Here is a 16564-nt window from a genome sequence, read left to right as displayed (position 1 = left end):
GTACTTGTGATGTCACGATGCACATGTAAATGGGTTGGGGCTTGCATTAAGGTAGTTTTCAGCATTTGTTCCCTCTGATCCCCTTTGAATAGTGGTATTATTAAAAGTATGCATGCATACATGTATATGCACTGACATTAATGTATGAATCTAAACATCCTGGGATGACAATCTGAACATCCTGGGATGACATGTTGGAAAGGGATGCAGGAAAATCTGTACTCCTTAGAAGAGTATGTGTCTCAAAGATAGAAAAGAATATAAACTCTAGAAAACTCAATTTCTGCCTAGATCATCAATAATGATACATTAGGCCAAAAAGGAATAATCCTTCCCTTAATGAACTGGATAGTTGCTTGAATAGAAGCCGTTGTTGTAATTACCAAATTTGCCCCAGATAACACCATCAGTCCTTATGTTTCGTCTATTTAATGAGATTGTTTTCACATATGTTCCACTGGATTGGACACGTCCTTTCTTATAAAAAGTACCTGTTCCACATCCCAGAAGTGTAAAGCAACGATGGTCTGCTAAAATTGCATCCCTTCATTGTGTTCTATCTATATATGAAATTAATTGTTGGTTTGCTCTTATGTTAGTATGCCAGACCATGACATGTTTCAAGTGCTTATTCGGACATCATAAAATAGGGAAGCACTGCACTAACTTCTAATTATCAGCCCCAAGTCTTTTATTAGCTTTCTGTTTAATTACAGCTATGGGAAGATTGCAATGCAATGAAACTAAAGAAAACTTTGCTTAATAAATATATGTCCTTGCTTCATTATGATCCCTGTTTTGCTGTGATTCAGGATGTTAATAAATATTCTATTAGGTTAAGGAAGAAGCATGATCTTGTTTAAAAACACCTTGTACTTTTTGTAAACACAGATCACCATGTGTTACAGATCTGAACTCCAGATTCTTTCCATAAATTAACATAGTTGCAGGGGTGGTATTCACTTACCTTCCCTACCGGTTCGCAAATGTGAGGGCACTTGCCACCTCCGTGCATGTGCTCAGCCTTCCGTGCATGTGCTTTTGCCTTAAAAAGGGCCTAAATGGGATGCCATACATCCAGGGTGGGTAAAATATCACCTCTCCATAGTTGCCTTTATTGACAAGTGAAAACCCATGAGTTAAAAAGGTAAGTTGTCTCTGCCAAACAATTCTGCCCGGATAGTATTTGCCTCAATGGGTATCCATTCCTGGGATCTAAGTGTCAATCTTTATTCAAAGTGACAGTAATAAATGAAAACAATCCTATACAATACAATAGTAGAGTTGGAAGGGACCTTGGAGGTCTTCTAGTCCAGCCCCCTGCCTAGGCAGGAAACCCTATACCTTTTCAGACAAATGGCTATCCAACATCTTCTTAAAGACTTCCAGTGTTGGGGCATTCACAACTTCTGGAGGCAAGCTGTTCCACTGATTAATTGTTCTAACTGTCAGGAAATTTCTCCTCAGTTCTAAGTTGCTTCTCTCCTTGATTAGTTTCCACCCATTGCTTCTTGTCCTGCCCTCAGGTGCCTTGGAGAATAGTTTGACTCCCTCTTCTTTGTGGCAACCCCTGAGATATTGGAACACTGCTATCATGTCTCCCCTAGTCCTTCTTTCTCTTAAGCTAAACATACCCAGTTCCTGCAACCGTTCTTCATATGTTTTAGTCCCCTAATCATCTTTGTTGCTCTTCTCTGCACTCTTTCTAGAGTCTCCACATCTTTTTTACATCGTGGCGACCAGAACTGAATGCAGTATTCCAAGTGTGGCCTTACCAAGGCATTATAAAGTGGTATTAACACTTCACGTGATCTTGATTCTATCCTTCTATTTATGCAGCCTAGAACTGTGTTGGCTTTTTTGGCAGCTGCTGCACACTGCTGGCTCATATTTAAATGGTTGTCCACTGTCCCTTTCACAGTTACTACTACTGAGCAAGGTATCATCTATACTGTACCTGTGCATTCCATTTTTGTTGCCTAAATGTAGAATCTTACTCTTTTCACCATTGAATTTCATTTTATTAGATAGTGCCCAATGTTCAAGTCTGTCAAGATCCTTCTGTATCTTTAGCCTATCTTCTGGAGTGTTGGCTATTCCTGCCAGCTTGGTGTCATCTGCAAATTTGATGAGTTCCCCATTTATTCCCTCATCCAAATCATTGATGAATAGTATCCTATTGAATAGTATTCAAATGCAAAACATTCACATAATAAAATTAAAAGTAATGACCAGACCCTAACTCAACAGCTGAGTATCTCTAAGCAGACAATGAAGAAGGATTCTGGCAATGCCCAAGAATTGTAGGAAGGCAACAGAAGGCAAAGTTAGAAGTTATCTTGGGAAATATTGACTTCCACTCTGCAATTAGTATAATATTCAAGAAATAGAGAAAATCAAGTATCAATCAAAGGGAAGTTCTTCTTGTTCCTGACAGCTTTCTCCCTGACCACTTTTCTTCTGTAAAAGTAAACTTAAAATGCCCAGGAGCAATTGAACGGGAGAACCCACCAGTAGAGGAACAGAGAAAAGAGCCATTCTTCCTTTGAATTGTTTCTGCCCTGCAAGTCCATCTACTTAACATGTAACCTACTTAACATATTTAGTGTCCTTGGAGGTCTACTGACAATGTTACACCAAATGAGCTAGTTTTACACTCACGAGTCAGCATGAACTATTTTTTCAAAAATTGATATATGCATATGGTGCATGCAACTTACCAGGGTAGCAAAAAGATGATATAAAATAAAGTAAATAGCAACAACTGGTGCCCACATGTGACCCACAGCATTGAGAGTCTGATCCATGACATCCACCCATCCTTCCTGTGTCAGAATTTGAAACATTGACATGAAAGCCTAAATCAAAACATAAACAAACAAGCCAGTTAGATATCCTTTACTGAAATAAGCAAATACTGTAAGCTCTTTGATAGCACCAGGCTTTTGATTGTAAGGACAATCTGGTTAATAACAAGCAGGTATACACTGCTCTGATGCTATTATTGGTAGAAACTGCATGCTTTTGTTTATTAGCAGGAGTTCCTAATATCTTCCAAAACATCATATCTTTACCATGTTTTTTTTAATCCAAACCACATCATAGCAATAAACCTTTGTAAAATCCAAGGAGCACCACTGAATTTCAGAAGTACAGTTGTAAAAGCACAGTTTAGTGCCATTCCTAAAGGTATCTATATCTAGCAGACTATATTTCACTGCCAGGTTCCATGTACTATTTCTCAGGGAAAAAAGTTCTCCAGTTTCTATTCTGAGATTTATAGCTTCTAATATGTCACAGGTACTATATCCAAATGATCATAAAACCTCAATTCAGATGATAAACACTAAGTCTGAACTCAACTCTGCATCAGCATTTGAATGCAGATCATAATGTGATTCATGGTTAAACCAACATATATTAGTCTAAAACTCTCCTCCAGATATGACTATATCACATAATAAAACAGAGAAAAGAAGACAAATATCATTTACATTATTTCTTGGTAGTAACTATCTGGTTCTGGTATTAAATGGAGCTGCATTTATTTTTGAACTTTTTTAAAAAAAGTATCTTTTTTTTTGTCTAAGAAAATCAAAACCACCATTTATAATATGATTCATTCTAACAGTGTTCCAAGATGTTTCCTGTAAGTGACAACCTCTGCATTGGAAAAACATTAGTTTTAAGATAATATGGCTGTATGCAGTGATTTTAACTTTGGAAAGTAGCAATCTTTCTTTCAGAGCAAGATATTTTTAGTTGAAAGATATACTTCCCACCAGTTATGCTAAAAGGAATCAGAAATGTAGCTATCTTGCTGTCAGAACAACTAACAGCTGTGAAAATGAGACCTGGAGATTTATGCAAATAGAGGGGTTTTTAAAAAAATAATTAAATGGTGTGTGTACAGTATATGTGTGTGAAGAACGTTTCAGATTTATTGTAATTGTTTTTAAGTTTAGTTAATGCTACTCATTATGGTGGTTCAGCAGTGACTTTTTCACTTTTAGCTGCAATGTATGACTGGGCAAATATCAGATCATGGAAAAGCTACAGCAGCACTTATCTCGTGGCCTGGTATCTTCAGACTTCTTTCCTCAGTCTTTGGACCACTGTCTGAAGAATGGGGTCAAAAAAGCCAGAATAGTGGCAACAGCTATGTTATCAAATAAGTTGTTTCTTGGAATGCATGCACAAAAGGGCTAGGGGTTTGATTATAAGGTTGTGACTGCCGTCTTGATTTTTTTGACATTCCTCTTTGATCACACCGAACAGATTCAGAAAGCATTAATATACAGGGAAGAAAAAAGGGGAAGAAAAAGAATACATTCCCATCATATTAAACATTACACTGGTCTATGAGGAAAAAGAAGGTTAATTTTACCACAACTATGTCACTAATAAAGGAAAATTAAGTTCTGAGTATTAATTGCCTCCAATTTGCAAAATACAGCTTCAGGTCAAAATTGCATCAAAATAATTCAACATTACAGGGGGGATGTGCAATTATGCTCCATAACGTTTCTGTAAAATGTGCTATAGCAATGAGAACGGTGCAACATGAATCGCTATAAATTTATCTTTCTATTGATACCAATAACATAACTTTCCATTCATTTATTGGTTTTCATGTAACATTTTTATGCTTCTCGCATGAAAAACTGACAAGCTCTAATATCAGATTAAATGACAAAGTTCTATCTTTATTCAATATCTAAAATGTGTTTTTTTGGGGGGGCTTTTCTCTTCTGAACTGCAATAGGATCATCCCTGGGGGAGTTTCCAGCAGTAATCAGCAAGCATGGACGGACTCCATTTCCCTTGTTATCTTCCCTTCCCATGCCCATCACTCACTGCCCAACAATTCAAAGGGAAATAGTCTAAATGTGATTGTAAGAAGTGAATTTTTAGTGACGTGTTTGCACAAAGTGCTTTATTATAGGATCTAAACAAATTTTCCACCTGTTTTTCATAGTCATCTGCCTTGGTGCTCTCAAAGTGAAGATAAATTTACACGCTTTCAAGTGGTACCATTTTCATTGTTCTACTGTACTTTGTCAAGAAGTTACTAGGCATGATGATCATTAGACACCTCCCTCTTTTGTAGGCAAATATATTTATCTGTGTATACATCTTCATTGTGAAATATCTTGAAAAGTTTAGCAAACCAGCACCGTTATCACCTGTTTTCTAATTCATCTAATCAAAATATGTAAAATTAACACATTTTATCTCAAAGGTCAATAATTTCTCAAAATTTGTAGACCAGTCTAATCGGTCTCATTTTTTTGAATCTAAAGCACTATCAGAAGTTTCAAGCCTGGATCCTACATTTTTTATAACATTTTATAATTTTCATGAATTTCTGATATTCTTGATCTCTGTTGGTCTGTATATTTGGTATATATTTCACACCTTTATTTCATATTTTAACCATCTCATGTTTAAAGCAAGGATATTAAAAATAGCTCTTTTAAAATACATTACTTTCATTTTCTTAAAAAAAATGCTTCTGGGAAAAGAAATCTCATTTTTTTAGGTTCCCCCCCACCTTTTAGAGGAGGCATAACATCTTTGTGTGTGATATTAATCAGAATATTAATCTCTATTTCCTGAAGTAACTATGCCTCATAAAAAAATTCTTCCCCAACACAACAAGCACAATGCACAAAAATACAAAGTTTCTAAGACAGTTTAAAAATGCAAGGCACGTTCCACATTTTTAGTTTTAGTGAAACCATAATTTCAACAATTAAAAAACAAGGAAAAAAGGAAAAGAAGTAATACTGCTCATCACAAAATTGGATCTTAAAAGCCTGAAACATTCACCTGAAAACAAAATATAACAGATCTTGCAATCTGAGAAAAATGAACTAGAGAATGCTGTAGATGGTAGCCATGGCAACCATAAGCTTCTATTTATGTCGTGTTTGTCAAGATACCATGTGAAAGCATGGAATTTAGAGGCATTAGGAAATAAAAGTGGTCTGCCTTTTCTCTTTTTCTCTTAAAAACATATAATGTTCCTACAGGGCTTCTACTTCAGCAACATCAATGGATGTGATAATCAATTGTTCTTTCTGCTAGGTCTTTTGGCATCTAGAGCAAAAGATTCCATGTCAGAACATCAAGCATGCTTGACCATTTTAAGTTTGCTTTTACTTAGAGGGGAATGGTACTGTGCCCAGCTAAAATGCCCGTCTTCCTCTTTCCTTTCACCTAGGAACCCAAAACATTTGTCCATAATGAGTGTTTGGATATGCAAAGTCTTCTGCTGCCATTGGTCTGATATGTCAAAGTCCCAGAGGAACTTTCATTATTTGATTTAATATGGCTACCCATTCCAGAAGACTCTAGGTGGCAATTTTCTATCTTTGCATTGCTGTGTTTCTCAACCTGGGTAATTTTAAGATGTGTGGACTTCAACTTGCTGAATTCCCCAGCCAGAAAAATCTGGAAAATCATTTTCAGTGTGAACCTGAGTTCTATTCTCACATTTATGGAACATAAATCGGCAGGATTCCTCTTCTTCATTCACCTAGAATCTAGCTCTATATTTCTTTTAAAATACATACATTTCTCTTTAACTGTACATATAACAAAAGTGTTTTTTTAATTAAAATAAATGGCTGCATTAAAAATCAATCATAAAAGAATTCTCAGCAGCTTTTTGGAGAAGGCAGAAGGCATAGTATTGGCATTAGAATAACGAGATAACCTGGAGGATATTAACCATTTTAAAGTAATGATGGGACATATCATTTCTAAATTATTATTTCATATTTTGTTTTAGTATCCTGCTGGGAAAAAAAAGCAAAGTTCTGCCACACCTCGTTGTTATTATGTTAATTTTCTATTCATTAGATGGTTTAAATGTAATCCTCCTTATTCTGCAAACGGGGAAGGTGTGAATGAGATTAAAAAACAAACAAAAGCTATACTCCCCAGGACATTTGCTAATCTTCCGCTGAAATAGAAGTAAGGAAAGAAATTCCCATCTGACAATTTTCCAAGCTAAAAGAGACATTAAAAAGTAAGAGACATAAAGTAAGTAGGCAAATCTAATCAGTAGGAGTTTGTGACCTACAATGTTAGCCTCCAAAGCCTCAAAAGTTTATTTTACCTTTCACATATGTAATGTATGACAGGTCAATTGGGTTGCAAAGAGATGCACAAGCTTATAAATTCTGGACTTACTTTGCAAGGGGAGAAACTATTCTTGCAATAGATTTTTCAGTGCTCAACAAGGTGAGATAATGTATGTTTTTGTCTTTTGTGTTTTTTAAATTCACATTTTTTTCAATGTTTTTGTTTATTTTTGTTCTGTTTCTATTCAATTCTTTTCTTTTGGATTTTGGTTCTTAATCTTTTGAATAAAATAAAATAATGAAATAAAATATAAGCAGTTACTCCACCCCTCAAATGTGATTTAAAAGTCTAAAGAATTTCCCAATCTATATATCAAGATTAGGGACAACTCTTCAATGACAAAATTGTATTCACTTGGTTTATATCTTCAGGGGAAAAATTCGGCATTTTTAGTTAATTATTTTGAATTTTTTATTTGGAAGTTTCTTTACACAAGACCTTTCTATCTATCTATATTTACCTAGTAATTTGACATGTACATTGATTTTAGTTTAATAAAGATAGAGAATTTGTGGAAAACAATTGCACTTTTCAGTCTAAAAGTAATAATTTTCTCAGAGCAACAAAAGGGCAAACTTGCATTTTCAGGTTCAATTATACCGATATATTAGTTTTTTAAATTGGAAAAGAAACTTTCCTTTATTCAGAATTGTAGGAATGATATATTTTGCCTATCTTTCTGTTCTAATTAAAAATAGATAGTGCCATAATCTATTGTGTTCTGACGCTGCTCTTTTTGCGTGACGGTGGAGGGTTACTGTTGAAACTTTAACTTTAACTTTTATTTAATTTATAAACCGCGCCCTCTCCCAGAAGGGACTCGGGGCGGTGTACAGTCATATTAAAACACAATATAAATACATACAGATAAAGATAAATATAGATAAATATAGATGGAGGAGGTAACATATAAACTGTACAATAATAGTTAAAATTAAAATTGGAGATACATTAAAAACTACCCCTAAAAAACTACCCCAGAATAAAATGTTTGCCAGGAGGTTAAAAATGGGACTATAAATGGGCCAGGCCAGCTAATTGGAACAGGTGGGTCTTGAGTTTCTGTCGGAAGGAGCGGAGGTCGGTAGTGGTTCTGATATCGGGGGGGAGGTCATTCCAGAGGGTTGGGCCCATCACAGAGAAGGCTCTACTCCTGGGCGCCGCCCGTTGGCATTGCTTAGTGGACGGCACCCGGAGGAGTCCCTCCCCGTGGGAGCGAATTGGTCGCAGGGATGTATGAGGTAAGATGCGATCCCGCATTTTACGGGATCGAAACTAACAATTCAGGCAGAGTGATCTTGCAACAAAATGTATTCTTACAGAAGCCAAGGAAGTGGCATTGATAAGATTAGAGTATAAAGCCATTTCTAAACAGCCATAATTTGATTGGTTGCAATGGAATTTTTAACTTACCCTTGGAAATGTGGTAAATCTGTCCAGTTCTTCCACGAAACAGAACATTTGCAAACTGATGGCTGACATTACAATTAATAGACTGGCAGTAAACACAACTAAACTCCCAAGCTTTTTTCCAGGTCCAAAAATCTTGTACACAAAATCTTCCAGGGCAGGAGAAATCTTGATAAGTCGAACAACTCTAAGTACCTGCAGAGAGAAATATTTTTTTTAATTGATATAGCTGCAAGTTTTCAAATGATACAAATTGGTTTTTTTTTCTAGTAACACCTATGGCCTATATACCTGGAAAATTATACAGTAGATGGAATGGTTACTACAGTGATAGGGACGAGCAAAACATTCAAAAGAAGTGCAAAGCATTTAAGAGACGCTGCCCTTTGAAAAGTCTGCTCGGCTGATTTGAAACACCCTTGGCACTCTTACATGTCTTTGTCTGCTCTGCTGTTTCACTTCACTGGAATTCTTGAGAGTGACAACTGGACTTTGAAACAATTTTATGACGCTTCCAAAGATTGTGGCCGCTTTAATGCTTGGGAAAGGGATACTCTGTTCATACTATTGGGCTTTCCAAATCACTTAATTTAAACTCTTTCCTAAGTCATGATATACATCCATTAAATGTATTATTTTATATAATTTCAAGATGATGGCCAAGCTTTCAGCATTTCCATATTCATAAAACTGAAATTTATGGTGAATTATACTTCATTTCTCTCTCTTTCTGTCAAGCTTGTGGCCATCTATTCTTTTAGATCTTTGGCCTGCCACACTTTCTATTATTCTATTATGCATTTTATATTTTGAGAAAATGGGAGGGAAGATTGTAAGGAGTTACATAATATGTAGCCATAACAAAATTCTTTCTAGAAAGCCAAGGTCATCTTTTGTCTCTGCACCTCTGCGCCTGACCAGAATTGGATGGGTGGAATTGCCAGCATGGCAGTGGAAGATTGGACCATGTGATGGATTTGTGGGTGTGGCGGCAAGATCTTGAACTTTCAACTGGATGGGGAAAACTGGGAAGCTTTCAGATTCGGGTTTTCCCAGATGTGCCAACATAGCTCTCTTAATAAATTGTAACTTTGAGCAATACTTTGCCTTGGACTCTAATTTGCTTTTGGATGCTATTTGGAATGCTGACACTTCCTTTAATTTGTGTCTAAATATGATACCTTGTAATCAGAACAAACATGACAGAAGTAACACCAACTTAAATAGCCAATAGTAACTTACAGAAACAGACAGGTCAGAGCTGTGTGTTAAACTGAAATATTTCTAGGGTTATTGTTACAAGAGTTACGAGGAGTCTTAGTATGTCTGTTGGTATCAGAGTAAGTAGAGCAGGTGGGGCCCAAACATTTACTTAAAAAAAAGAAACTAACAGAAAAATACATGATACATGGGAGATTCAGGAAAGGTTTACAATAGGTACACAAAAAATTCCACTTAAACATTCCTAAATCCCAACCTTCACCAAAGGGAGGAAGCTCTCTTGTTCCCCATTCTGAGAAAGTGAGGTATATAACAGATAATCTGTACCTTGAACATAGTATCTCCATGTCACCCTAATATCATACCTCCTAAGCTAATTGACTTTTAATCAGTCACTCAATCAATCAATCAATCAATCAATATCTGTTTATATATTTTAATCAGAATAGATGAAACTCCAGTTTTTCTTTAAATGTTAAAAACAAGTTACTTGTTTCATGCTTGATATTTTATTGTGGGTGCTTCCATCCATAGCTATGCTACCTTAATTGACATTTAAGTATCCAATTAATCTTTCCAGAAAACCAGTTTACAAGGCCATTTGTTTTCATCAAGAGAGAAACAGGACAAGCTTCAAACAGTATCCTTTACAAGTCTGTATTTTTATTTGAGCATGGTTTGAATTGTTTGGAGGATTAGAGGCAGGAAACTGCAATCAATTCCAGAGATTTCTCCCTCTCCAACACATGATAAATGTTTCTTATTCCATAAATAAAATCATATATGAGTGCATCAGAGTGCTTGTGTATCTGAGAAAAGCTACACACTTATATTACCATCAGTAATGGGAGATGATTGGCTCCTTCAATTTATACTATATTATGTAGGGAAAAAAAAGATTTTGTTTTATTTTTGTGGTGTGTGTCAGATGTGGGTTGCTCCTGGTTCAGCCCAGATCTGGCGAACCGGTAGTGGTGGTGGCGGGAGGCTTTGCCCACCTGCCCAGATGCTTCTGTGCAGAAGCATCGCGCGCATCAGCGCACTCACTCTCACGAGCAAACCAGTAGTAAAAAAAATGGAAACCCACCACTGGTGTGTGTTTGTGTTTGTATGAATATATGTTCTCTCTCTCTCTCTCTCTCTCTCTCTCTCTCTCTCTCTCTCTCTCTCTCTCTCTCTCTCTCTCTCTCTCTCCCTCCCTCTCTCTCTCTCTCTTTCTCTCTCTCTTATGAAGGATAATCCCAACATTGTTCAAAACCTTGATGATGGTCATTGTGAAGGGAAACAGTTGTTTCAACTACTTTATTTTGTGATTTTGGCTGCAATACAGGTAGTTCTCAATTTAGGGCCACAATCGAAACTGGAACCTCCGTTGCTAAATGATGCGGTCATTCAGTGAGTCATCACATGACTCTGCCTGATTTTACGACCTTTTTTGCCACGGTCATTAAGCAAATCACTGTGGTCATTGAGTGGCTTCAGCCACTGATTTTCCTTGTCAGAAATCGTCTGGAAAAATGGCAATCACCTGAGCCAAGGCCAAGTGTTCCATTGTAAATAAATGCCAGTTGCCAAGCAACCAGATTGCAACCATGTGACTGGGGAGCCCTGCGATGTTTGTTAAGTGTGAAGCCTGTTCATAAGTCACTTTTTTCAGCACCATCATAAATTTGAATGGCCGCTAAATAACTGTTTGTAAGTGGAGGACTCCCTGTAATTATTTCTGATGTATTTATACTGTATTTTCATTCCCCCTGTTCTTCTAACATCCATAGGTTTTTGAATATCCATAGGCTACTAGATTGAATTAATTTGGCTCTTCTGTTCATCTTTAAAATTATCTCTTTCCAATAAGACTTCAATTTTCTATAATTAAAATGTTAAATTTTTAATCAAATCTAGATCTAACAGTCATCCGTCAGGGCAAACTTGGATTTTCATTTGCAGGGAAGATTTATGGCTATATATTTGCTTATGTCTGTCTGTCTGTCTGTCTGTCTGTCTGTCTGTCTGTCTGTCTGTCTGTCTGTCTTTCTGTCTGTCTGTCTCTGTCTCTGTCTCTGTCTCTGCCTCTGTCTCTCTCTCTCTCTCTCTGTATAATTACAGTTTAAATCTATCTGTGGGCTTTTGGGAAATGAATGTTGACCACAATGGACAGAAGAGACAACTCATGTAGCAAAGGCAATGCATTTTTTTAAAAGTCCTCCATCTATCATTTGAGGATAGGAAGCCTACACTGCAGAAAATAACTTAAAATTGTCAACATGCTGATACTTTGCCTAAAAAGCCTATGTAACCTTTACACAAGAGAATTTAATAAAAATGACCGTGAAGTAAGTATTAGAAGATATGCACTTTTCATTTTGTGGTGTCCTAAGATCTATATTTTGACTGGTTTGAAAATACAGCACTTTCAACCACTGATTTATGAAAAGTTTTTTGATTTTCACATCTTAAACAGTCATTTTAAAGATTACGCCTTTAAAGGTTGTGGTGAAGCTTAAAATAAAATACTGAATGGATTATCTATTATTTAAAAAGCTATGTCTTAATCAGAATATCTATTTAAATCTAAGGATCTAACTGATCTTCAGAATCTTTGTGATGAATCAATTAATGCATTTCAATACTGCAAAACTTTAAAGTCTCTTAAGGATCCAAGGGTCTTAAGGATATAAGGTCTTTGATGTATCATGTAATGAATAAAAGCCTGATTATTATATGGAAAACTCAATACCATATTGGAGTTGAGAATATGCAAAAATTCTTTCTTCTAGAGATGCCCCAAATTATCTGTCACCTGTGGCTGGAGCCTGATCCATGAAACTCTGATCAGGAGGCGGATACTTCAGTGGCTTATGGGAGATGTAGTCTCCAGCACAGATCATGGAATCAAGGTACAAGGCAGCAGAAGTACTAGACATAACAATTCAGAGGAAAAGGGAGGGAGAACTATTGCAGTGTCCCCAGCTGGAAAGGGCATTCCTGCTGCTGTAAGAAAGGTGAAGATCCTAAACCAGCACGGAAGTTCAGAAGTGATTAATGTTCCTGATCCAGTTGCGTTTTTTTGATTCATCACCCCTAGCCAGAGAGGTGACCCCCAGGGTCTGCAGAGGGCACACCAGAAGGAAATCAGCAAGATAGGGCAATTATCTTAATTAAAGCCTCACAAATCCCACAAGGCAGGCTGGTCATCTGAAAAGAGGGACCAAAAGAACCGATCATCATCAACTCCTTCAGAAGTGAGTGCTGCAAATGTGGAGTCATCTGGGACTGCTTCTGGTCCTTTCGCAACAGTGAAGACCATGTCCAGAGAAATGAGCAGATGAACAAAATGCCACCTGTCACCAATACCAAATAGCAATAGCAACAGCAGTTAGAGTTGTATACCACTTTACAGTGCTTTGCAGCCCTCTCTGAGTGGTTTATAGAGTCAGCATATTGTCTCCAACAACTTGGGTCCTCATTTTACCTACCTCGGAAGGATGGAAGGCTGAGCCAACCTTGAGCTGGTGAGAATCAAACTGCCAAATTGCTGGCAGTCGGCAGTCAGCAGAAGTAGCCTGTAGTACTGCCCTCTAACCACTACGCCACCGTAGCTCAAATGGTGCAAGCAGTGGTGGGTACGCTGCAACAGGAGCCGGGCGTGCACCATGGGCATGCACGCTGCACATGCATGCGAACCCACCGCCTGCGATGCTCCAGCTGCTCGGCGGAGCATTGTGCAGGTGTTGTACGCTGCACGCACATGCGCAAATGGCCCGTTTCCTTCAAATACAGGTAAGGAATGAGGGCGGGTGGGCAGGCCCTCCAAAGCACCGTTCCGGTACGGTGGCTGCTGCTTCTGGCAGGCACTGGTATGCGCGTACCGGGGCATACCGCCTGCAACCCACCACTGGGTGCAAGGAACAAAATGGCCAAATGCATTTGAACATAATGATTGATATTCCCAGAGACACCTGGACAAAACAACAAATACTTCAACCAGTAATGGCGCTAGTTCCAGATCAGCAAGGGTTAGGAAAGAAATTCCATCCTGCTTCTGGGTTGACAGCAATCAACTGACAGGAGATGTCAAAGTTTGGCAGATAATCCATCCAAACTATCCATCCAATAACCCAGAGACCATGAGCCAGGCCATGCCTCCTGATAGGACTTCAGCTCCATGAAAAGAAACATCTGCCCCTTCAACCTAAGTTTGGGGTTCTTCCCCACCATGAGGGATTTGATGGACCCTGTGCACTCAGGCCAGCACCTCCCATTCGGGTACCAGTTACAGAAAGCTGATAATCTTTTCTGAGATGCAGCCTGTATAAATTGGAAAAGAAGTCTATGGAACCTGGAGGAAACAAGCCATGGAGGCAGTGGAAGAATGGGAAGTTTCAGAAGCTCAAAAGGAACAGAAAAATAAATTTTATTTAACAATTTTAATTATTGTCTTTTAGGTTAGATTATATTTTAGCATTTTAAGCCCATCGATATTTGGAGGGCTTAGCTGTCTGAAAAGCTATGGTTGAAGTTGAAAGTCTTTCAAGTCAAATTGAAAGGTGGCATATAAATTTTATAGTGCTTTGGATTTGATTATAAAAAAGTATATTGCCACAACAAATATGATAATTTAATAAGGAATATCTACTTGACAGGTACTTGATAGGTACCTGACAGGTGACCATCATGCTGAAGATGAAAATAATAAAGCCACAAAATAAATTAATAAACATCAATAATATTTAGACACTTTTCAGAGTGATTTCAAGTCATATTTTCCTCTGGTATACTGAAGTGGAAATTAGCACTCTACCTGAAAGTATGTAAACTGTGAATGGTAGAGGACAGGATAAATGTGAAGAGTAGTTCCAATAACCAGCAGCAGTTCAAATTTATGAAGAGATGAACTGATGTATCCAGTAAATCCCAGGCACCAAATCTTTAGGAGAGCTTCCAGATCAAAGAGGACCGTAAAGGCCACCTGTGGGAACAGAAAAGGACAAAAAGAGCCTAAGCAGAATTTCTTAGAATTACGATATGTCGGCAATCGTTTAGCATGAGAAATTTTGTGCTCATGAGCATACTAACTTTCCCAAGAAAAAGACCTCAGATTCAGATCAAATCTCTGAAACAGGGCAAAAGAAATATCTGCAAAGACTGTGCTTTGCATTGCAGCAACCGGTAAATTGGCTAGGATGTATCTGCTTATCAAAAGCTGAGTAGTAAGAGGGTATTTCCCTTATTCCTGAAAACATTCATGCTTAGCTGTCAGTTGTTCAGAATTGCAGAACGGAAGAAAAATACCTGCTACGTAGTTGCTGTGGCCTGCTGGCGACCAGCAGAGCTGGTAGCAGTCAGAGAGTGAGGGCGTTAGGGAGGAACATGGGCCAGTCCTGGGGGCTGAGGGAAACTCAGATGAGGGCTCTGCCTCGGGGTCAGAGAGGACGTTAGACAGCAGTGAGGCAGAGAAACAGCTGGAACCTGTTTCCAGTGTATGCATGCGCAGAGCTGCCAGAAGACAAGAACAAGTATGAAAGCAGGGTCGACTTGGGAGTAAAGCCACGCCTTGGAGATGATTGCCGCCCTCATAGGAAACCAAAGGGGAGCAAACGGGGAGTGGACTTTTGCAGGAAACAATTCATTCCTTCAGTTGTGTCAAGAGAGGAAAGGTCTGTTTGTGATTATAAGAGACTCTGTGCCAAGTGTTATTTTGCCCTGTGTTTGGAAACTAGTTATCTGACAGCTCTCCCGGAGAGATAAGGTACGTGTTGATAAACATTCCTCTGAAAGACTGTTTGCCAAGCCTTGCTGACTGTGAATGAAAGGAATTCACAGTTGTGTAAATAAAAGAGGTTTTGCTGGAACCTAGACTCTGCTTTATGCTTGTTAAGGAAGCCTAGGTCAGAACAATAGTTACCAATATCTGTCTTAAAACAAGCCATTTGTCCTGCATGCTTTCCCTTTTTGAAAGGTGGTTGGCAGGTTTTTGTCAAAAGCAAAATAAACATATATAGCTAGTGCAAAACATTTTCTTGAATGAAATATCAACATCTAAACAACACAAACCAATGTTACCCCCCCCTGCACTTTTAAATACATACAATGTGGTGTATCCATGTATGTGGCATTTGATGTTAATGGATATGCTTTGAACATTAGTATTGAAGATTTATGAGAATACTGTGGACAGCCAAGAAAACAAATTGATAAGATTATCCAACAAATCAACCCAAAGTTATCAGTCAAGACATAAATGACCAGGCTTAAATTATCCTATTTTAGATACATTGTGCAAAAACCAGGAGAAAGCTCTAATGTTGGAAAAGGTAGAAGGAAAGAGAAGAAAAGGATAACCAGCAGCAAGGTGGATAGACTCATTTACAGTGGTGATGAATACAAAACTTAAAAGGTTAGGGACAGATCATCATGGAGAATATCTATGTATGTTGCAGTGGTGGGTTTCAATTTTTTTTAGAACCTATTCTGTAGGTGTGGCCTGTTTTGTGGGAGTGGCTTGGCGATCATATGACCAGGGTGGGAGTGGCTTAGCAGTCATTTGACCGGGTGGGAATGGCTTAGCAGTCATGTGACCAGGCGGGAGTGGCTAACTTGATGTCACTCACCAGATGATGTCATGGATTGGGTAAAATGTGGTGAAGCTTACTTAACAACGCTCTTGCTTAGCAACTAAAATTTTGGGCTCAATTGGATATATCTCTCCTACCCCCTTCCCCCCTCTCAAAAACATGCGCGCACACACAAAGTTGGATTGGGTATCTCTCTCCTATCCCCT

At 38.0% G+C, this 16564-nt stretch overlaps 1 protein-coding gene across 1 annotated transcript in view; it reads right to left on the bottom strand.

Annotated features, from left to right (window-relative positions):
* NALCN (sodium leak channel, non-selective) overlaps window positions 1–16564 on the bottom strand; it is a 278856-nt gene that overhangs the window by 82563 nt on the left and 179729 nt on the right. Inside the window, exons 12-14 of the mRNA XM_081948163.1 lie at window positions 14585–14752; window positions 8566–8757; window positions 2721–2858 (exon numbers count right to left, since the gene is read on the bottom strand). Of these exons, the coding sequence (XP_081804289.1) occupies window positions 2721–2858; window positions 8566–8757; window positions 14585–14752 (498 nt within the window). The remainder of the gene's footprint in view (window positions 1–2720; window positions 2859–8565; window positions 8758–14584; window positions 14753–16564) is intronic.

Source organism: Natrix helvetica (genome assembly GCF_964273705.1).
Source record: "Natrix helvetica genome assembly, chromosome: 3".
Classification (NCBI taxonomy): domain Eukaryota; kingdom Metazoa; phylum Chordata; class Lepidosauria; order Squamata; family Natricidae; genus Natrix; species Natrix helvetica.
This window is presented reverse-complemented; position numbering and strand designations above follow the sequence as displayed.